Source organism: Neopsephotus bourkii, unplaced genomic scaffold, assembly GCF_033783945.1.
Source record: "Neopsephotus bourkii isolate Nb327-2 ecotype Australia unplaced genomic scaffold, CSIRO-AGI_Nbou_v1 NB_1328, whole genome shotgun sequence".
Classification (NCBI taxonomy): Eukaryota; Metazoa; Chordata; class Aves; order Psittaciformes; family Psittacidae; genus Neopsephotus; species Neopsephotus bourkii.
In genome coordinates, this window is record NW_026901808.1 from 5,850,090 (window position 1) to 5,874,109 (window position 24,020).

Below are 24,020 nucleotides of genomic sequence, written 5' to 3' on the forward strand. Positions count from 1 at the left end.
ACAACAGTACAAAAATAGAGTATATGTAGGAAAAATAGGATATAATGAATAGAAAAATAATCCTATATTTCACACATACTTTCTACCCACAGGGTCACTCATAGAAAGATTCCTTCATCCTGCTTGTTACTATAGTGACAAGGACAGCCCAAGAGCCTGCTTGGGACAGAAGTGATGTACTGCCTAGCCCATGACTTCAGGCAGTGGGATACTATCAGATAAAAGCATTAGTGCAAGAAACCTGTGATTGAAGACACCCTCTATATCCTAGAGGTAACCAAAGATGGATTGTTTTTAAGGGAGGACTGAGTGGCTATATTTCAGGTAATAATGAGCAGACTTATCTATGCATTTTAATTCTAGGCTTTGATACTTCCAAATTCTTTCACAAATATCATCACTATGAAGAAATTCATCACTTTGAAGCAGGTTTACCTAAGGCAAATATAATGAAGCAATGTTGTACGATTTATAACATCACTTTCAAAAAGCAAATGTTAAAAGCATCCATTCCAGTATATGAAACTTGATTTTCATTTTCAGAATGTTTGTGTGCATCAGCAAACTGAGCCAAAGGTTTAACAAAAAAAGATGGACAACCTTGCACAAAGACCTAGTTTAAAAATCTGAAACCCAAAGGGCTTACTGATTTGAGTTATAGATGGAATTGGGAAGAAGATGCATAGAACAATACACATACAACTTAAGGACTGTCAGAATCTCCCAGGTTGCTCTCTGTGTATGCAGAACTTAAGGATATATATATAAATACCCAGGCATTTCTGAAGTTAATTACTAACAGGACTAGACAGATCATAAGGACTTAGGCACTTAGCTATGGAATAAGCAGGAAGTATAGGGTTCTAGATTTAAATCTGTGTTTGAAAGTAGTACAGACAAGCCACATATTCACCTGCAAAACAGGGAAAACAAGCCTTTCCCATTTTATAGGGGTGCTCTAAGGAAGAGTACATAGAGAGGCTCTTGTGTTTTGTTTAACAACTGACAGGTTAGCAAGACATAAGAATGTATTTGTCAATATATGAGATAATCCAACAATGGAAAATGAATATCCTGAAGACTGGCACAGAGATGCATTAAAGAAACACTTATTTTTTCAGCATTTGCAAAACATCACTATACAAGATGCAGTGACAAATGGTAACCCCAAACGCAGTACTAATATATCCCAAAAGCACTGAACCAGAATACTTGGAAATAAGTATGAAGTTAGCATTTTCAAGATTATTTCTTTCTGCAACTTCTCACTGTATTTCATGAACATCTAGCATGAAAAAACAAACAGGATTCAAGTGCTATTAAATATTCTTCCTATAAACTAGCCTAAGGCAGTTTCTCTGCCTGTGCTAGTAACTGTACTAATGATACAGTAACAGCTTCAGAATAATCCCCTTCACCCTCAGAAACACAGTCTTGTATAAACAGAAGAGAAAAGATCTCAAAGTTCTTCCTTTGCCAGCTGCAGGCAAGAAACAACACACTGCATGCAATTGTCTTGTGCATAGTGGACACATTCTGTCACTGACAACAGCAAAAGTTAGGAACAGCAGCAGGACAAGCAGTACACCTTGCCATAAAGCAAGCCTTTCTGTTAGCTAATACACATCAAAAATCAAATTAAGGCTACTGATGACCTAAATTCAATAGAATATACATCTATTTAAATTAATTAGTCTGATCCCATAATGAGATTCTTCAATAGGTGGAACAAAAACTGGCTGAAATAATCAAGTTGCATTTATTGACCTTAGTTCTAATAGCAAAGACATAATTGTCAGAGACTGTGGATTCTGCAGGATATAAATATAGCACGGTGCAATCATATTTCCACTGACTTTACCATGACATTATCTGTCTACTCACCGAGTCACTACTTTTTAACTAGACAGGTAGAAAAATCTCACTGGCAAATATTTAACTATTTATACAAGCCATAGAAAACAATACAAAAATAAAATGTAACTTTTCAGGTTTTCCAAGAACATACTCTTCTGTGCCTCTTACTGTAAGAAACAGTAGTTACATATTTCTCCTTAGTTTCTTCTCCCTCATACTAGCTTTATGACAGAATAATTTCAAGTTCTTTATTTCTAATACACAGAAGCTGCATCTATGTAATAAGATAGTTTTTAGTTAATCTTATTGCTTGAAAATAATTCAGAGTAATTTTAAGGCAATACGTGGCATAGGACAGGTTTTTAGGAGACTTCAGTTACCTGGGTAATACCTAGCGAGGCCAGTTGCACTACCAAAAACCTGCCATAATAAAGTGGGGTCTTCTTCTCTGTTCCGCTTGAATACATCATCCAATGCTGCAGTCCAGTTGAGTTCATTTAACACTATCGTTGCTGTCAAAGACAAAACACACTTGGTATTACAAAGTTAGATCCTAACAGAAGCTGCAATGACTACAAAAAACCAAACTGAACTATTAAGTAAAAATATTTTATTTAACTAAGCCATAAGGGAAATTTAAATAAATGCACTCTTTTTCCTTGGGATTTTTGTTTAAGTTCCTCATGCACTCTTCTTCCTGTTGCATTATCTGTACACAATAACTGTTGGCTTATTTGCAGAGCCAGTATCTTCTACAAATATGTCGTTTCTGAGATGTCACTCTAGTTGCACTTCCCACTTACAGAAAATTAAATGTGAGCATACAGCATTGGTGTTTACTAATTACAACACTCTGCAATAAGAACAACTACAATGACATCACCAAAAGTAGGCATGTACCCCTTATAAAGGTAACAAAGGTGTCCCTTTCCAAATGGATGCTGTAAGAGGATTATATGGGAAAAGACAATAATAACTTATTTGAATTGTAATATTAACGTGGGACTGCATGCACAATAGTACTCATTATAGCACACTAACAAGATGTTAATGTTCATATATGTGATTACTTACAGAACAATCAGCAATGTGAACAATAATATTTATAAGTTGGGTCAGTTCCACAATGAACTTGAAATATAAGGAAATTAACATTTCAGCTAAACACTGTGTGGCCAGCTATACAGAAACTTAAATTCACAAAGTTGTCCCCTACCTATGTTTTAATCAATCAAATATATTATGTAATCAATCAATCAAACATATATTAACATGCTCTATGCATTTTAAAAAAACATACCTTCATGAAAACTGCTACAGTAATAGTCAATTGACTGTAGTCAGTAGTCAATGAAATTGTATTGTCACACCAAATACCTTCTGCAACTCATGACAAATCATACTTTTCACACCTCATTTCATCAGCTGCAAATATATCATTAATTCTTCCCTCCCCCACCAAAAAAAAATATCTGAATCGTTATTAAGCAATAGCAAGTATTCATTTAATTAGACAAATCAAGGGCTTTTTGCTGGCTTGGTCATTAATTCTTGCTTTTGTGTTTCCTAATGGCATTTTAAACCATGTTTCTAAAACCAAAACACCTAGATTAGCAATCCAAGGGAACCAGAGGGAACAACGTTTGAAAACAGCTAAAGACATAGGTATAAATCCTATGAAAGCTAACACTGTAATACAGATCCTGCTTACGCTATGGTATTGCACACAGGGAATAAAATTCAGCTTCTCTTGCAAATAAGCAAGTCAAGCTGAAATAAAAACAGTTCATGTTTAAGGCTCCTGAGTGGCATTCCAGTACAAAATTTGGTATGTACATCTACATTCTAGCCCTCTGCCATAGTAAAAAAAAGAAACAGTAAAAATAAGGGCAGGCTGAAAGCTGACATTTGACAGGCCATTTCCAAAGTGAGGTTGTTAACAGGTACTAGAGAAACAAGATCACAACATTAAATTTTATAGGCTTGTTTTTAAAGGTTAAGGAGAAAATTGCTACACCATGTGTTTTGCAGAAAGGTTTGTCTATGTTTTTCAAAGTAGTTTGGAGATAATATTGCCCTCTCAAGATAAAACTTTTTCTAGAAATATCAAATTAAATTTCCACCCCCTGAGCTGCCATTTAAGCAATAAGCTTGTGCTATAATACCTGTCTCTTTGTCAAGTAGATAATTATAAATATATTTAAGTTTACTTAAGACTTCCCTAAGGCACAAAAGGAAGTTAAATAGCATTTTAAAACGGTCACTCCTGTTTGACTTACTGTGTGATTAAGCATTATGTACAGGATTACTAAACTTGACTTGCATCAGATATCATCTCCTGAAGTGGCTCCATGAAGTCATTAGAAGCTCTGTCATTTACTCAAGCAAGAATTTCCTTTCAGCTTGATTTTAGAGCTTTTTCGTGTTACTGTTTCCCCACCATTCCTGGCCCAGTGGAAGCATATGCTGGCATTTAGAGCACTGGAGCTTAGGACGCTTACTTAAGGCACATGGGAGACAAAGCTTACAGGTTTCAGGGTCCTCTATGTATTCCCAAGCCCCACAACAATATAAACCAATGCATTTTTTTGGCCTTGTGGCCTGACTTAAAACTGCTGCAGTCTCTACCCCCAAGACTTTACCACCCTGGTCAGACCTCTGATTCGCTTATTCAGCAAAACACTGAACCAGGAAAAAACTATTTTGAAGTTAATCATGCTCATAAGTACTTTTTTTAAATTTGTGGCTATGCACCCCATGAATTCATATGCAACCATGTATTTCTAAATATAGAATTTCCTTAAAAAAGAAAAAACACACATACTAATTAAACATTATTAAACATCTTACTATGTATTTTCAGATACTGTTGCAAAGAGTGTAACACCAAAAAATGGAGTTATATGTATACATGAGCCTATGTTTACACACACCTCTTATTATGCAGTCATTCACTGGAATGGGCTGCCCAGGGAAGTTGTGAATGCTCCATCCCTGGCAGTGTTCAAGGCCAGGCTGGACAGAGCCTTGGGCGAGACGGTTTAGTGTGAGGTGTCCCTGCCCATGGCAGGTGGGTTGGAACTAGATGATCTTAAGGTCTTTTCCAACCCTAACTACTCTATGATTATATAATTATGTGTATATATATATATATATATATATATATATGCAAACTATATGCATATAAACCCAGATGTATATACAAAAAAAAGAATAACCAAGGAGACAATCTACATATAGCAAAATAACTAAGTACTGAAGTACTGAGTGGAGATATTGGAACTGATAATTTCAGCATTTTATTAGACTTGTTGAGATTAGGCTATAAAGCAAGAGATACAGCTTACTAGATCTTATTTGTAATGTTTGTGGAGAAGTGATGCTTTATAGTTCAAGTCAGAGTTTTATGATCGTATTTACATCCTACTTTCCCCATCTTCCTCCTCTAATTTTCTCCCAAATACAAATATAATCCCCTAAAAAAAATAATCCAAGAACTTGCATCAAGGGGGAAAAAACCCTCAACAAAACCAAACCAAAAACCGAACAAACCAACCCAACACATGAAGTTGGAATTAAATAATGTGGAATTCAAGATGAGCAACAAGAACAGAGGATCCTAACAGAAGTAAAACAAAATCAATCTGTGACAGAACTACTAGGAGTATGTAACATATCTGTTCTCAGGTGCTAAAAAACATATCTTCCTGCAGTCCTGAACTTCTCATTTCAGAAATAAGTTTTAAGAGCACACATGTAAAGTTCAACATGTATCTCCCCCCCCCCCCCCCCTTCCTTTTAATTAACTTTCTCACTATGACAATTCATTCACGGAACAGACATGCAGAGTTTTTCCACAACTTATAATATTCTTTTGCTTTTGCTAAGGAATACACCGTGGACTTCAACAGTCAAGCTGTAAATCAAGTGCCCCTCTTGCTTTTTGAATACAATAGCTCTGGCAACAGGCAATTTCAAACCAGTTTCTCCGGATTCTGTTTTAAAGACTATATCAATGGTTTTGAAACTTTATTATCCAAAAAAAAGGCAAAATCACTAATAAATGGCAACAAAACTACTCTTCAAATGGCTCCTGCTAAAACATCATGTTCTCAACTTGCACCTAAAATGCAATGCAGCTCTGTTTTCACTAGGTCACAGTAAAAACCATAACACCTGTTAGAACACCCGACTTTTGAGAGATAAGGATACATATTGACCTCATTTAATAATGAATGCGTTTTACTAAAATGAAATGTTTAGAGTAATATAGCCACATGTGCTGAGATGCCATATATCCTAGAAACACCTGCCTTTCCTTTTGAGTTAACTTCTGTACAGGAAAGAGCTTTTGACTGATAATTGACAGAAAATCAGGTTGGAGACAACTCCTCAAACAGCTTATTTCCAATTCCACTAAAAGAAGTCTTTGAAGATTACTACTTCAAAGTACATCCATGACTACCTTTCACTTGGTATGGGCAAGATGAAAAAATAGAAATTATCATCACACAATAGGAAACATCATTCTTTCTAGCTAATTCCATTGAAGTCCATCCATCATTTCTTTTTCCCTCTTCTTTATGACATGAGGTTTAGGTGCCTTGACAAGGAATGGATTCAATTTTCCTCTGCAAATGCAATCAATAAAAAACGGAGAGCATTACTGTGCTCTCTTTAGAAGAACTTCTGATGATTTATTCAATGTATAGGCCCTGGCCTGCATACCAGGCAGAGTACAACTTTGTTTGAAAAGCCTGAGAGCTATTTACTGTATCTGAAATCGTGTGAGCTGCCATTCCCTGATGAGGCAGCTACACATACACCAGGGAGAACAGAAGAGAGCTCCTTAGCAGTTCATTAGTCTTCTTTTAGTGCGTGGAATATATACACTTCCATATCCTGTTTAATGAAGTTGACTCATTGATTTCTTTAAAGATAACACTGACTAGTTATTGTTATAAATGAAATAGATATCTGCAATCAAATATTATGGTATTTAAAAGTGGGCAAAGAGGGACAATGCATTTGCAAGTGCATATTTTTGTATATATGTGCAGGAGCAGGTCACCCAAAGAAGTAGTAAATGGTCCATCCCTGGCAGTGCTCGAGGCTGACAAAGCCTTGGGCAACATGGTCTAGTGTGAGGCATCCCTGCCCATGGCAGCAGCGTTGGAACTGGATGATCTTAAGGTCCTTTCCAACCATAACCATTCTATAATTCTAATTACATTTTTGCACTGGCTTACGCATATGTGTGCATGCGTATATATATACATACACATATACGTTTTCTACATAATTCCTAAGTATAATAATTTGAAGAACTATTTTGGCAGTAATTTAACCTCAACCCTTCAAATTTAGGTGCATGTTTTAAGCCATCTACTTCTCTCATGCCAGGTCAGCATAAGCAGAAGGTTTAGGGGTGTGTACCTCCAAACTGCAAGTTTTAAATACAGTTTTTAACACATACTCCTTAGTACCAAACTTATCGGATTAGTGACAGTGCAATAACTTGTAGTTAGTTTCAACACATCCACCAGGTGATTTGAATGTGTTCTATTTATTTATTTATTTATTTGACTACAGGGTTTTAAAGGTAAGTAATCAACAATGGAAAAAAAAAGACTTTGTTAACTTTCAACAAAATAAGAATTAACAAAAGCGGAGAACATATTCCTTTCATTCAAAGCACAGGATGAAAAGAAAATAAAAAGTATTGCTCTGCTGGGTCTTGTATATATAAATCAGTTCCAAAATCTTGCTTTGAAAGTAGCACTTGTATTTCTTATCATAAAGTAATTTGAAATTACTGGAAAATCAGAACTGTTTGGGTAATATTCATTCAGTGGTGTATTAAAATACAATTTTTAGTATATAGAACAAAAATTAAATGAAATTATTTCCATGTCTAGGATTGATAAAAGAAAATTTTAGAGGGTATATATTTTACACTCTTAATTAAAGCAGAAATGATAAAATGTCATGTACTTCTCTTCTTTCGCGAACAAGTTCTCTACTCCCCATTAGATATCTGACATTATGTCCCAGACACTTCTATAAATAATTCTCTGAAGAAGTCACTGAAGTCTAGCATACTATTGTGTCTGTGTCAAATCAAGTAAATTAATTGGAAATGCCATATGCTGTCTGCTGAGTGGCTTGGCTGCCACAAGCTGATAGCTAGAGAAGCACACTAAAAGCTCATTAAAATAAGAAATGCCCAGGAGAAGGAAATGAGAATAAATATATCGAGAAGATGGAATTAAGCTTCAACAAAAAAGGCTTAACACAATGCAGAGTCATAGACTCATCAGTACTCATATTGTTCAATGTGTTATTTATTGCTATAAAACACAAAAGACAGCCATATATTGGAACCTATATTAAAATTGGAACCTATATTTTGCTGATAACAGTATTTGTGCACCTTACAACTCAGGAAGGATGAATGCTGGTTTTTGCCTTGTTTCCTTCAATATAAAAATATACCAGCATGTATTCCACACTGCAATAACACCTGATGTAAAGAACCACACAGTACTGTAGCTTTGGTTTGGTGGGTGTTTTTTTTCTGGGAAGATGACAAGAAGACAAAATATATGGAAGATATTGTTGATTAGACTGGTTCTGGAGGACTTTCAGATTTTGTAGCGCTACGCACAGTATAAGAGCCTAAGTAAAATGAAAATCAGAAGTAACTTATTGAAGTAATTACACCACCTCCCGATTTTTTACCATTTATCATTGTTTTTTACAGGTTATTTCAAGGCAGGCCCCGTAACTGGAAACAATTCCTTCTTAGAAAAACAGATGAAGTATTACTTTTAAATTAGCATATTTTAATTTTATGGACATATCAGGGATTAAATATGAAAAAAAACATCCACTAGGAATGTATTAATGACTATATTACACATATTAACTCTGGTCTTCCTTCACTTTTCTCTAGTTCTTTGTTAGCATTTCAAAGGATGTCATAGTGACACTCAAACTAGCTACAGAGAGATACTTGCTCTCTACAAAAAAAAAATTAATTAGCTATTAAGAAAAACAAACAAAACCAATCAAGAGACTGTCTGGAAACGTTGCTCTGGAATAATTTATTAAACTTATATCTTTGGTCTTCCAGAGTACCAGCACTTCTGTAACTTTCCAGGCACTAGAGCACCTTACAAGATCAGTAAATCCTAAGCAGTAGCTGGGTAAAGTGCTGGAAACCGACCAACTCATGCAAATACCCCTTGTAATATCACTACAGCCCCTAATGAAGAGTCCCTTCCCAACATCCTTATAGGCCCTCTTCAGATACTGGAAGGCTGCTATGAGGTCTCCACACAGCCTTCTCCAGGTTGAACAGCCCCAACTTTCTCAGCCTGTCTTCACACAGGAGGTGCTCAAGCCCCATGATCATCCTCGTGGCCCTCCTCTGGACTTGTTCCAACAGTTCCATGTCCTTTTTATGTTAAGGACACCAGAACTGCACACAATACTCCAAGTGAGGTCTCAGAAGAGCAGAGTAGAGGGGCAGGATCACTTCCTTTGACCTGCTGGTCACGCTCCTTTTGATGCAACCCAGGATACTGTTGGCTTTCTGGGCTGCGAGTGCACGCTGAAGCCGGCTCATGTCAAGTTTCTCATCAACCAACATCCCCAAGTCCTTCTCCGCAGGGAAGGAATAACCCTTTGTTACAAACAAAGTTAGAAGCTAAAATTTAGTAACCACAAACAGCGCAGTTTTATACAGTTAATGGCAACAAAAAATTGGCGGCAAAACCACTTTTCTTATTTCTATTAAATTAATGAATATTACATGTTTGCAAATAAAGTATAGATAATTTTACTACATTAATATTTATCTATAGTACATACATATGTATGTTATACATAAAATTAAATCTATACTTTAAATATAAATAATTACATATTGTAAAATTATATATACTGTATAGCTCCTATATGGAGAACATGAATATGCATCACAGATAACATTTATTTCTGAGGTTTAGGGCATTTAATAAATATTGAAACAATACAGTGAATTTGGCTAATGAATTCTAATCTAATCCCCATATTAATGAAATATTAATGAATTGCAGGCTGGTTTAATTTATCTAAATGTATCTCTGGCAACTGAAATCCAAGACACACTGAGTGTGAGGGCAATACACGCACAAGCAGGAAAAGTGAAAAAAAATTATGATGATGAGATGAGGTCCGTTTGATCACCTTAGCTCATACAGATGTGACAGTTCCTGCTTCTTGTCGATATTCTAACCATCATCTCATAAGACTAAAAATAATGACATTTCCACAACCATTTTTTGTTTGTTTGTTTCTGGTAGTGATGGTTTTGGCCAAAGAGGAAGAGGACAGAGATTTTCTAAAATGCAGCTATAGAAGGAAGAAGTCCCATCTCTCCAACAGATATGTGTCTGTCCCACATGCAGCTGCATTATGCCTTCTCGGAAGCAGGACATACAAATAATACAGAAATTTTCATTCTGTAGCCTGGCATCATAAGTCTTGCATCTGGACTGCTAATTAAACTCAGTTTGGTGTTGTTTTCCAGGTTATATAGAGGGAATATAAATAGAATTCTGCTCTTAAAGATCAAGGGGGTATAGGGTACTAGAAAGGGGAATGTTCAAAGCTTGCTGCCTGTGCAAACAAGAGGTTCTCCTCTCTCTGAAGACATTGCTATTTCTTGCTATAAACAAAGACTTTTCCTGTATCTTGTATTTTATCTACAGCATTCAGTCTATGAGGACCTAAAAGCAGACTCTCAATCCTATGTTTCTCTGAGGCCAAGCTGTATTCCACTCCTGGGTTGAATCCTGGCCTCCCTTAAGTTAATAACAAAACTCCTTTACTACACAGGGAACTGATTTCATGCTTCATCTTCAGAACACTTTAACTCTGCAATGTTCAGCTGCTCCCTCTGTATGTAGTATTTTGTCAGTCTATTGCAATAAGCAGATTACAGAATCAGGGGACAGGACCTATTACTTTAGATCTTTTCAGCAAATGAAAAAAAAAAACCCATCACCATTACAAATCACTTCATAAGACTCAAAATGCCTTTGAAATAGTAAAAGACTCAAAAGGATCTTTGTTAACTCAGTAAAATAAAGATTCTTTGTAGTTTGTTTTTTTTTTTGTCTGATTCCATGTCATGAGGATTCTCTTAGGATTCATCTGCGTTTTCTGTATTCTCTGCTTTAACCACTGGCTATAGCAGGTTTCTGTTCTACAGTGTTCAAACAGAAATAGGTTTTTATAGTCATGTGCTCGCTGAAGGTTTCCTTGTTTTTAATTTACTTTGTGGTTATATAAAACCACACAAAGAGGCAGTAGAGTTGCAGAAAAAAAACTGGAATGGGATGAAGAAAGAAATCTTATTGCCTTATATATACCTATCCTAGTGCTTTAAACTGTGCTAAATTTTCGCTACTTTCGTTTCCCATATTTAACTAAGGGCCATAATCCTTCTTGAATGAGTAAATACTGCATAAATAGAGCTTTCAAGATCAGAGAAGTTGGTGAGTGTCAGGTTTCTAAGGGCTTCTGTACAGATCATTCCCCAAAATAGGAAGAGACCAATGAATTAAGTAAATACAGACAAAGACAGAACAACTGCTATGGAGTGAAAAAAATTATTTAGGAACCAAAATGGTTAAGAATGCATTATAAAGACCTCTGAAGTCATGCAGCATTTTAAACAGCTACTTTCAACTGAAGTGAGGGACTGACAGTACACAGTACCACATTTCCTAGGGTAAAGAAAAAGGATATGAAAATATAAATCTGGATTTAAAATAGGGCTTTAAGAAGGAGTCATATACTGGATTTAAAATAAGGCTTTAAGAAGAAGTCATATAACAGAATGAAATACAGCAAGCTTCAGCCCCAGTCCTACAGGCATTTATACACATATCTAACTTTGATTTTTGAAGAAAGCAGAACTGAATGCCGGGAGCTCAGAACCAGCTAAATCCCACTGTGCTCTGGCAACCTGAACCAATTTGGGATGAAGTCCAGTCCAAAGCTGCTAACAACCATTGCAGCAACTGTTTCAAGAAAGGAAAAGGAAAGACATAGTGTTTTGTTGTTTGGTTTATATATAGATATATACACACATATATATATGCATATATACATATATATGTGTAACTCAACAAAAAAATACTGTATGAAGCAACAGAAAACTTATTGTGAGAAACTTAATCCTTTGATTCTCTAAGAGCACATTGGTTTCAGTGGCTTCACTTATTTCAGCCAGTCGTGCAGTGCAGTGGAAGCAGGTCTGTGTATTAAACCAGCAGTGCTGGCAGTTGTGACACTCGTTTTATACAGGATTTGGAGATTTTATTTTCTGCTATATCTATTCTGTTTTGTTGTCTGAATGCCCATTAACAGTTGATGTAGGCCAGATGAACTGTGAGAGTGCACCTTTGGGTTTAGCTGCATCAGAAGATAATCCAGCTGCTGAATGCTCAGACAGCTCAGCAATGCTAAGTCAGTAACTTGAGCCAATACCTGTTTCACCATTAGAACTTGCAGCCCAAAAGCAAAGATATAAACAATTTGGCACTTTAAAGATCCAACAATATTCTACACAGTAGTTGTATTTTACTTTAGACAGTTCCTATAAATGCTTTATGCATATAACAAAGATTCAGAAAATGAGATATCACCAGCAATAAAGAAACCAGAGCTGGAACCCTGACTTACTGAAACTGATGCAATAATGTTGAAGGTCAATGCTAAGCCAATTTAACTTTGATTTTAATACTGACTTTAAAGAAGAATCTTTGGCGTATCATAACTTTACTAAGCACCTTCCTCAGGTAGAGAACAGGAAAAACTTCTTTATTCTTAATGTCACTGCCAGATGTCAGTAACAAAGTGTCAGAGCTTTTAATGTCTTGATGTTCTTTTGAATGATTTCTTGACAAAAACTGGCACTTTGGCACAAAAACAGCTGTATAATGTACATAGTTTCTCTATTGTTTATGAGTCAACATCTGGCCACCTTTTTGCAGTTGTGAACTCATGTCAGAAGAGTCATATGAAAACAAATTACCCCATAAACTTTTTTTCAAAGCATTAGTCCAATAATTAGAACATTGACAGACGCTTGCAGAGCTGTCAAACAAAATTAACTTTTTCAGTCAATGTACATAACTTTTTTTTTTTTTTTTTCAGATCTCCAGGTTTTCTTCTGACCATTGCAAGGATTTTAAAAGTATTTTGTTGCTTTTGTTTGGGTTTTTTTTACAGTCAAGAGATAAGAAAATTACATTTCAAAGAATTATTCCCTTTTTAAAAATAAGATATATATTTTCTCTGCAGAAACAAGAAAAAAAATCTTTTATTCCTTCAGTTATCTAGAAGACAGAATAAAAAACCCTGGCAATGTACAAATGTTCTGGGTGACAGACTCCTACAAACTTACTTCAGGGACAACACTTAAAGTAACATATCAGGACTAACTGAAGATCTTTTTTTTCTCACAAAAATTGAGGCTTCAGGTATATGCCCTACCGAGTAATATCTGGATATCCTTCCCCTGCCCCTCTTCTTGACAGCTCATGTCATAGGAAATCATAAAATACTGTCAAAGGCATTCAGTTCATGCTTTCCGTTGTATAGTCCTTTGTGGGAGTTTGCAACAAGTCCCAAATCCAGACAAGCTATCCGTCATCTGCTCAGAAGACTAGAAGCAAGGGAAGGAAAAAAAAAGAGATGTTGCAGCTATGTAATATGTCATGCTTAATTAGTTATTTGTTAATGTATTATGATTTCATTTTGCAGTGTATGATCTAATCACATAGGCAGGGATCTTCTGTGACTTGGAAACTTTAAAATGAGAATTAAGACCTGATGTATTAACACAAATACAAGCAGGGGGCTGAGTGAAGAGCCATATCAGCAGCAGAACAAGAGCAGAGGCTACTGCAGAGCTCTGCCAAAACCTTCAATTACCTACAGTCTTCCTGGTTTCTGAAAAATAAAAACAACTGCTCAACATCCCTATGCCTCTGACCTCTCATCCCCCGTTATCTGTGATAGAGAAGTCAGATCAAATTAAGGAGTAACTTGAAAGTGGAAGAATATTTTATTGACTATAAGTGTAAGAACTAAAGGGAAAGTGCTGCAAGAATCCAACTGCTGCAGAAATTGGGAGACATTTCTGACAAATTACCTGAAAAGGTGTGTTCTGGGCAGGCATGTAGTGAGTGAGATACTAACAAATTAAAAACATCGGGGGGGGGGGGAGGGAAGAGATCAATAATCAGAATCAATGAATCAGACATCTCAAGACAGTAAGTCAAGAATAATGCTTATGAGACAGGCTTTAAAGCATTTCATTAATTTAAATGCTGATTGTTCATAACTCAAGAAAGGAATAAAACATTATCCCCATATGATCAATTTCAACAAAGCTACTTGTAGAGATGCACGAAGATGTTTGACAAACTATATTCTGTACCATTTTCCATCACCAACCATCAATAAATAGATAAAAACCTTATAAAAATACACATATACATCATTTGCAGCTAAATGAATTTTAAATATTCAATGCTTTCTGATTAAAAAGAAATAAACGTAGATTCAGATTTGAAAAACAAGAAGAAAAAAACAACCACCACCACCAAGAAAGTGGGATTCAAATGACACTATTCCATGCGGATCTACTGCTTAAGAAAAAGGAAAAATCAGAATTTAGCCATTTAGAGATATATATTCAAGCTTGCAGCAGGCTGTCAGAATGATACATTGCTTGGGTCACTATATAATGCCTTTAGATCTGGCATAATACAAAGCACTATTCCCAAACAGCTTATTAGTTTATGTACAGACAAGAAGACTTTATATAAGAATAAATGATATACACATTTTTAATATTTAATCTATGTTCAGAAAGACAATCATCTTTCTTCTGTATTTTCTACATTTTGTTCTTGTTCCAGCTCACTTCCATAACTAAAACTATCAATTATTTATGTATTTTTATGTCGTTTCCACCTACATGAAGTGATGTTAAGGATTAAAACACAAATAGCACCCACACTACTAACACCAGCAACAGAATCCTGCGCTAATAATCAGGCAAAAAGTAAAGATGCACCCTTTATACATAAACAGAAACAGTGGTACTGATGCTTTGAATAAAAATTACTGTTTTTTCTTCAGGATTGAACTCTCAGAAGTAGTCATGTACTCTAATGAGCCTAGGAAGCTTTAATTGCTCAAGGCAAAGATTAATTTTAGAAAGAACAGATTTATAGTTTATTTCTAGAATGTGTGGATTTGAACAGAACTAACAGGTTAAAATAATCATGACCTCTTCTGTGTGTAAAATACATTTTAGTAAATAAAATAAAAAAGCTTGAATTTTAAGAGCTACATCCAGAAAAAATAAATTGATCTGCACAAGAAAAGTGATCTGTGTTCCAGAATCAACCTAGGATTCACATACCAGGCAAAAACCTCAACACTCGAATAAGTACAAAAAATGTCTCAATTCCTCACAATTATATAAAACATTACATATGTAATCCTCACAACATTATATATGTAATCCTCGCAAAATTATATAAAAATTATGTAAATATATAGAATCATAGAATCATAGAATAGTTACGGTTGGAAAGGACCTCAAGATCATCAAGTTCCAACCCCCCTGCCATGGGCAGGGACAGCTCACACTAAACCATATCACCCAAGGCCTCGTCCAACCTGGCCTTGAACACTGCCAGGGATGGAGCATTCACAACCTCCTTGGGCAACCTATTCCAGTGCCTCACCACCCTAACAGGAAAGAATTTCCTCCTTAGATCCAACCTAAACTTCCCCTGTTTAAGTTTTAACACATTACCCCTTGTCCTATCACTACAGTCACTAATGAAGAGTCCATCCCCAGCATCCCTATAGTCCCCCTTCAGATACTGGAAGGCTGCTATGAGGTCTCCACGCAGCCTTCTCTTCTCCAGGCCGAACAGCCCCAACTTTCTCAGCCTGTCTTCATATGGGAGGTGCTTCAGTCCCCTGATCGTTCTCGTGGCCCTCCTCTGGACTTGTTCCAACAGATCCATGCCCTTTTTATGTTGAGGACACCAGAACTGTACAGAACAATAGTGTGGTTGTGCACAATAATAGTGTGGTTATACACATGTATATATACGCACACACATATATATATACACACACATATAACATATACCTAAAAGCAGTGAGTAATCAGTTCAATTTATGGTTAAGACAAAAACCACCATTCTCCCCCTGGAATAGGAAGCAGAGACAAACAGTACCTGATTTTCCCTGAGGTTGCATATTCAGTCCTACAATAGGGTTACATTAGCCATTCCAGCAATTTATATTTTGGTCATGATCTTACTCCATCTGCCTAGAGCTGTCAGAGTTTGTACAGAGCAAGATGTTGTTAGGTTACAAACAAATAAATATATAAACCAACTGGAATATTTGCTTCCTTTCTCTGCAAAACAGAAATGCAAGAATCAAGCAGGGATCACCATTACATTTCTTGGAATTCCCTGGGTCTGAAATCAGGACATAATTCAGTATTTCATCCAGTGACTATATTCACTGATTTAATTAGCATTACATTACCCTAAATACTGCAAATAACACACTGTTCAGTGGGATTTCCAAGTAAAACCTGAATCGGCACATGTATCAGCAACCCAAACACACAAATGTATTGATAAGAGTAGTCTCACTGATATCAGTGTATTAGATTTTGTGTATTAGATTGAAAGGGTTTTTTTCCTCTGTAATATGGATAGCAAAGCCGAGTAACAACACTGTTAGCCACTATATCTGCATATATTGCATTTGCAGATTTTAATTACTATTTTATTAGGTCTGCATAGTATATCTAATGGGGGAAAAAAAAAAAAAAAGCAAAGTTTTAATGCAGGAGCTCTGGCTTGCTCTTTAGACCAGTATGGAATGACAATGGTCATCTGCCTCATCCTTTAGGTCAGTGACTTTGAGATGATCTTAAGCACTGAAATTAAACACTCAAGTGACATTTCTGTCTTTGGAAAGTTTGACTACCAGAATGCATGAAAAATGCTAATGGGTCATTCATGAAAGATCATAAATCAAATGACTTATCTGAGTAAGTAGCAAACAAATCTCAGCGCTATTACAACTGTAGTCTTAAGAGATAAAAGATGAATCTAGCTCAGTGACAATCGGCCTCTATTGAAAGTTGAACAGCACTTACAGAATTACCTTTTCTTTTTTTTTTGCTTTCCCGTATCTCTGCCTTCACATATTGATAACATTTTAAGTCTTTTTCAGTAGTCAATACTGGTGTTAAGAAGTAACAACCTTCAGAGAAGTGAGCTTGCCACATCTAGAAAATAAATTACTACTGCTGCCATAAAGCAAAACTGATACACATCTCCGAAAAAAAAGCTGTGTCGTTACAGCTATTGCTGCAAAAACCCCTATCTAAACACACACAGTCATGCTTTACCTGATAACATGAAACTTCTATGGCATCCTTATAAAACATCCAGAATGGCGATAGGAGGGACTAAGAAAGGCAAACTTTTATTTGAGTCACTATTACCTTGTAACTGTAATATTGTGGAACACCTTCATTTTCTGCCACTCTACTGAAACATAAAGCCTAGAAAGTTTTCTTCCGTGTTTCTTATTCTCTATTCAGTACTATCTAAGAGTGTATCCTTGCATGACAAGGAACTGAATTATTTATAAACAAAACAACTGAAAGAACTGTTCAGGAGAGATTGTTAACTATAAAGCTGGGCCTCCATGCTTGAATATATTCAAAACTCCTCTAAGCCTAATGCTTAAATCATTGTTTCACCAATGTTTTCTCAATTGAATACATACATTTCCAAACTTTCCGCAAGGGAATACTGAATGATAGATTGAGCAGTAAACACATACATGTGTATTTACTGAAAGATCAGTAAATCAGTTTTTAATTAAGAAACAGAAAACACCCAAAGCAAAACCCCAAACAAAAACCCCACATGCTTCCCAATAGCAAGAAACTGTTTAACTCCCTCAGTGTGACTCTTGATAGCACACAAGATCTCAACATCAGCCCGCTAACATTTGGGCTTTTTTCTTTGATGCCTAATTATTCAGATATCTCAAGTAATAGTCAGAATAGCAAAACATAAACATAAAATTAGTAGAACTGGATTAAATGAAAGGAAAGATTTTGATAAAATTGGAATACTAAAAGGAACAAGCAGGCAACTATTTCGGGTCATGTGAAATCTCAGAACAGAAGAGCATTAGGGCACAAATAATTTTCAAGAAGAGAACACATTTCAGAGTCTTACTGGTGGTCAGAAACAGCTTCCTTTAACCAGAAGTTATCTGCACAAATAAAAGCAATCTAACTATTGATCTTAGCATTTATTGTAAACAATATTTCACCTAGTTAATGTATTCAGAAAGTATATAATTATTTATTCACAGTGAAACAATTAAATAATGACTTACTGGGCTACATGAAAACATCATTTACTCAAAAAAATATCACAGAGAGAGCTACCTTAAGAGTCATAAAATAGACTTTTTTCATTGTGAAGCCACATTCGCTGTGGGGTTAACTTTAAAAGGATTCTTTATCAATCCAGTAATCACGGTGACATATATACAAATCTATTTGCAAACATTTTTATTACATACTCTGATGCTATGAAGTGACATAGTAAATTTCTTCATTTCACAGCAAAGCTAACCTCACTGTCAAGATGCTGGAAGAATTGGTCCCAATTCTCCAAAGTATCCATCTATTTGTACCTCTCAGGCTACACATGGCACCTTAAATTACAATATACAGTAACATAAGACTTAGGTGCAGGTATGCAGGATTTAAACCCTGAACCCGCACAGAAATATCAGGAGCAGAACTTTTACAAGGGAACATAACAATGAAGCCCTTTCAATTACCATTCTTTGATAATAGTCAGAAATGTATCGAAACTCAAAAAAAAAAAAAAAAAAGACTGAAAAAAATAAAATAGGAGTCGACAACAACATTTTCATATGATTAAGACATGGCCTGGTGTCTAAAGTAGATGATGCTTTTCTATTTTTAGTATTTCTTTAGAAGGTGATAGACTGTGGTAAGAATATTCAGTTTCTTTTATTCCAAATGGAGCACTGTTACATTGTTTGAAGGTGCATTTCAACTGATTTGACATATTAGTAAGCACTCGGTATGGTTCATCTCATCCATCTATAGGGGAACCTGAAAACATTCATTTCTATTCTGACATCAACACTGGAAGGCTACTTGGCCCATTTTTCTGCTTACTTGCAGCGTTATTTATCATAATTTAGCTGCTGTTACTGTTACACGTGCATTAAAGAATGAAAGGTAATTTATGTTCCTTGATGAAGTTCAATTGCTCTTGCTTCTAAGTTACTGCATTTCCAGTTATTGTAAGTGGAATTTTCTTTTTCCTAAACTGTGTACAAGACAAGGCACCACCTCTTGAAACAACTGCACACATTCACAGTGGAGAGTGTGATTGAAATTTTAGGCATTTCACCACTGAAAACTCCAAACAAAATATTGGTTTTTTTTTTTTTCTGATACTTGTTTCTGACAGAAGTTACATGTATGTACAGAAGTGTAACCTACATGCATGTACAGAAGTGTAACCTACATGCACATATGCATGCAGAAGTTAGAAATCCTGGCTGAGAAAATATGAAAATTGGAAATCAATTGATGTCAGGCTAGAATGAGAGGGTGTGATGGAAGGAGAGAAGAGTAAGACTGGGCATAAAATCACTTGTACCAGAGCAACTAAATCGAACAACTGAGGGATGCATGGGTAATCAGTGGAAGAACATAACTGCAAAAACAAGGGAGAGAACAACAAACTAGTGAAAAAGCAACGGTATAAATTTGCTGTCTTTGAGGATACAAAGTTAAAAACAAGCAGTGGCAAAAGATGGGAACTGGAGAGAAACAAACAGCTAATTCAAAAGGAATAGATGATACTGTAAGTCTTCAGAGGCTGCCTAAGATGTTATATCTTTCAATGTCTGAGACAGAGATGTCAGAATGACACATATATTTAGTTGAAAGGAGACAGGAGGTTGGAAAATAACACTAACACCACTAAGTCTTTAGAAAACAGGACTAATGAAAACAGGCCTATTATAAGCAAAGTTCCAGAAATCAGACAGGTATCCTGTCCTCTGGGAACTAAAGTATACAAAGTCAGAGAAGATGCCAATGACAGCAAGACAGAGGTTACTGATTGCTTTTCATGCTGGAATAAATAATTCAGCTTGAACCTCGTTTGTGTGGATCAGAAGCAAGCATGTCAGGTGACAAAAGACGTTCAAAGTGGAGACTTGGAAAATCCTCAGAAAGGAACCTTTCTGTCCACAAAGAAAAAACACAATGCCTCAGAAACCAGTATCATCATAATTTGATGATCTCTAACTATAATAAACATAAATGTATTTGTGTGAGTAAAGCTCTCAAGAGCTTCCAAGTAATTTGTGAGAAAAACAGGTTCAAACTTGGCACAATTTTTCAGCTAAAAGGGAGCAGTTGTAAGATATTTGCATGAACCCCACACCTCATGCAAAAACACAAAGAAGGAAATGAGATAAATGCAGTAATGTTAACAAGAAACATCGCCGACTACCAAGCAGAACAGTACAGTTCACACATCAGTTGTGAATTTCCATGGGAATTTTGATTTGGCTATAAAGAAAGATAATGTTAAAGTGCGTGTACTAAGTACAGTACTCTGGACAAATCCTGGAAGAAGCAGAGGTCTCAGTAGAGGACACAGATTTGAATATGAAGGATTAAACATAATGAAAATTATGGCTGAAACAGAAGAATGAAACTATATAATGTAGTACTATGTGTATTTCCAGAGGAAAACAAGGAGATAAAGCTGACGCACTATCCATAGATAACTCAGCATGTTAAACGGAATACAAGAATGAAGGTATGGATGAGAGAGGAAAAGATCAGTAACAAGAATTACACCTTAGAGGATACTGAAAAAAATCAGAACGGTGTTTCTTTCGCCTCCTTTCTTTCCTACTTCTCTTTGACTCATTAAAATCCCAAACAACCAAACAAAACAAACTCTGCAGAAAGGATAAGACGTATAAAATGTATTTCATAAAATGAAGAATTGATTCAATAAGGATTCTTTCAGCCTGAGGGGAGGAAGCCTTATAAGCCGTGGGCAGTACACTGAAGAAGGCTATAAAATGATTGGTGTGCTGGAAAATGTACATACAGAACAAGCATTTACTGTCTCTTTTAGTGCATGAATTAGGAAAAACTAGCAAATAGGGGGAAAAAAAACCCACCCCAAATACAACATTCTTTGCACAATACTAATCCTTTGTCAAACTATGCTGAAACGTCTGAGTTACTACACCTTCAAAAACCTACTGACACAGGAAAAAGAATATCTACTACTCAGGAATATGAAATATTAGGACTGAAGGAAACCAGCCATAAATTTCAGCAGGCTGAAAGTGTATTAAGGGTATATGCTTGTCCTACTTTGAACTCGCCTGGAAGTCTTCCAGTAGCTACAGATAGTAAAGAGATTTCTAAATAAATTGGTGAAACTTTCCATTTCACATTTTAACTTAACAAATGCACTGCTAGTTTTGGAATAAAATGCATTCAATCACTCCTGCATTTTTTTCCTGTGACACACTTTAACGGTGTCACTGGTACTGTACTTAGGTCTTGAGTTTACCACAGGTGGAAAGCACTTTGTGACCCTGCAGTGCCAAGAGAATAGATGATTTGTAGGATGTGGATTTTTGAAGTGGACATACACTTACCCTGGTGAGATTGGCACAGGTGACATAGAGCTATAGGTGCAGGAAAAGGAACTTGACTGCATATTGCCCCTTCCAGCATTATGCAAAGGACATGCATTATTTCTGCAGGCATCAATCATTTTTATAGAAACTTTAAATACCTGGTTTTGAAACAAGAAATCTAAGCTGTTAGCTGAGAAACAGCTGTAATAAAGTATCACATTTTAAATATAAAAATCCCTTAATCTTCAGAAATTATTGTGCAATTGATTCTACCTTCCAAGAAATAAAAAGGAATAACTGTTCATTTAAAAGTTGTGCTTTTATTCATGGTAGCATTAAACAATTACTCTGAATGACTAAGTGATCAATAGTTATTGACCTAATGGCAATAAAAACACTAGATTGACTTTGATGTAGAAATAGCAGGAAGAAATTTATCAGTATAAAGTGTTCATATGTAAGGCTATCTAAACAGTAGCTTCAGATAAGGCTCTTCTGCAACATAGTCAAGTGTTTTTATGAGCCATCCCAGTAATAATTATTCTAATTAGGCAGTGAATTATGATGCCCTCAGGAAATTTCAAGCAGGTAGTTTTCTCATTTTTTTAATCGTAGAAAAATGCATCTCATCCAAGTAGAATATATAAAATATTAAATATATTCTTGATAAATATTTTCTCCTTTTAGTTACACTTCTTAGACAGTATGGTGTTTGGCACAGTGATATCGTGCTTGAGCAAAGCTTTATCCCAGATCAAGAACAAGGTGTTTCCACAGTGGCTCAGATACACATACTAATCCAACTCATGAAAGACTCCTCTTCTGCTTACTGAGAAAGAGAAATGTGTCCTGCCTCCTGAAGAGAACCACAGTTAAGTGCACATATAGCTTAATATGATAGTAAATAACACACTGTCTGACAAATATATGTTGATAAATTGACAGTGGATAAATTCATGCTTTAAGACAATGTTTAGTTAGCATATTGGCAAAGACAAGCTAATCAGGTAAATTACCTTATTTTTATACTGGAAAGCATGTATATTCTGACCATAAACATTGAACAGCACTTTGAGCAACCTGATCTAGTGGGAGGTGTCCCTGCACATGGCAGGGGGGTTGGAACTAGTTGATGGTAAGGTCTTTTCTGACCCTAACGGTCACAGAAATTACAGACACTGAATAAGATTAAAAACTTAATGCATACAAACCAAGGGACTGGGCAATCTCTTAACACTAAATTCTGAAAGGACAGGTTTACTAATATACACAAAGGTTTTGTAACAATAACACCATAGCACTATGTGAATACAGGACTTACATTTAAGAAGAAATGGGAGAAGAAGTGATCTAAGTAATCCAGAGACCTGTAACGCATCTTTCAGAATGAACAGTGAAATAGGTAAAACATAAAGATAAAAGGAAAATAAAATATAAGTAAAAAATATGATTACCAGAGTAACATTAATTCTAATTATTTGTTTCTTTGATAGTTGGGAAATACAGACGAAGAATGAAGTTTAAATAAATACATTTAGTTGTCAGTAAAACCTTTAAAGTTATGTACATAAAACCACCATTAAAGTGAAGAGTGTGAAGATGGGTATAATAAATGTGGACTGGACAATAAATAATCAGGAAGATTGGTGGAATAAATATGGAGCTGAGAAGACACTGCTACTGAAGCTTGTAAAGATCAGTTTTAATCACAATTTCAGTATTTTTGGTTGTTTGTACCAACAACATAAAATCAAAGAGCCTTAACAGTAAAGAGTCATGGTCTGAAAGACCTCTGGAAAGAAAGAGATAACCTCAAGGACATGAGTAACAGAAACAGGATTAGATCTGGCTGTGAAGATTCTTTTGAAAGGGGCACTTTCAAACTGTTAGGAAGAAAACAGAAGCAGGAAGGTCCAGATGTGCTTCACTAATAGTGCCATTGCATAAGATGTGAGCTAACACAGCCATTGATGTTCAAAGATTATTTTTGTACCTGAAGTAGAGTGGGTGAGTACATCTACAGGGATCGTGTAAAAACAACCAGAGAGCAGATTTAAAGCAATGTCACTTTTTAAGTCTAGCAAGGTGCACAGGACAAGGGGAGTGCTGGTCATAAATGTATCAGGGAAAGGGAATTTGCCCATTGTGTGGCAGCAGTTTATATCCTGGACTTTCTTGCCTTTGAAATATTTGCAGTCAAAATTAAATGTACTTCATTCAACTGTATGTTAATTATAATTTAACTAGACTATGTATTAAGGCTTTTCTGCAACAGATGCTGTCAAACTATGCGGTTTACCAGCTGT

At 35.7% G+C, this 24,020-nt stretch overlaps 1 protein-coding gene across 1 annotated transcript in view; it reads right to left on the reverse strand.

Moving 5' to 3' along the window:
* CACNA2D1 (calcium voltage-gated channel auxiliary subunit alpha2delta 1) overlaps window positions 1–24,020 on the reverse strand; it is a gene marked incomplete at its 5' end in the record, with an annotated part of 176,474 nt that overhangs the window by 113,919 nt on the left and 38,535 nt on the right. Inside the window, one exon of the mRNA XM_061366389.1 lies at window positions 2,238–2,369. Coding sequence (XP_061222373.1) covers window positions 2,238–2,369 — 132 coding nt within the window. The remainder of the gene's footprint in view (window positions 1–2,237; window positions 2,370–24,020) is intronic.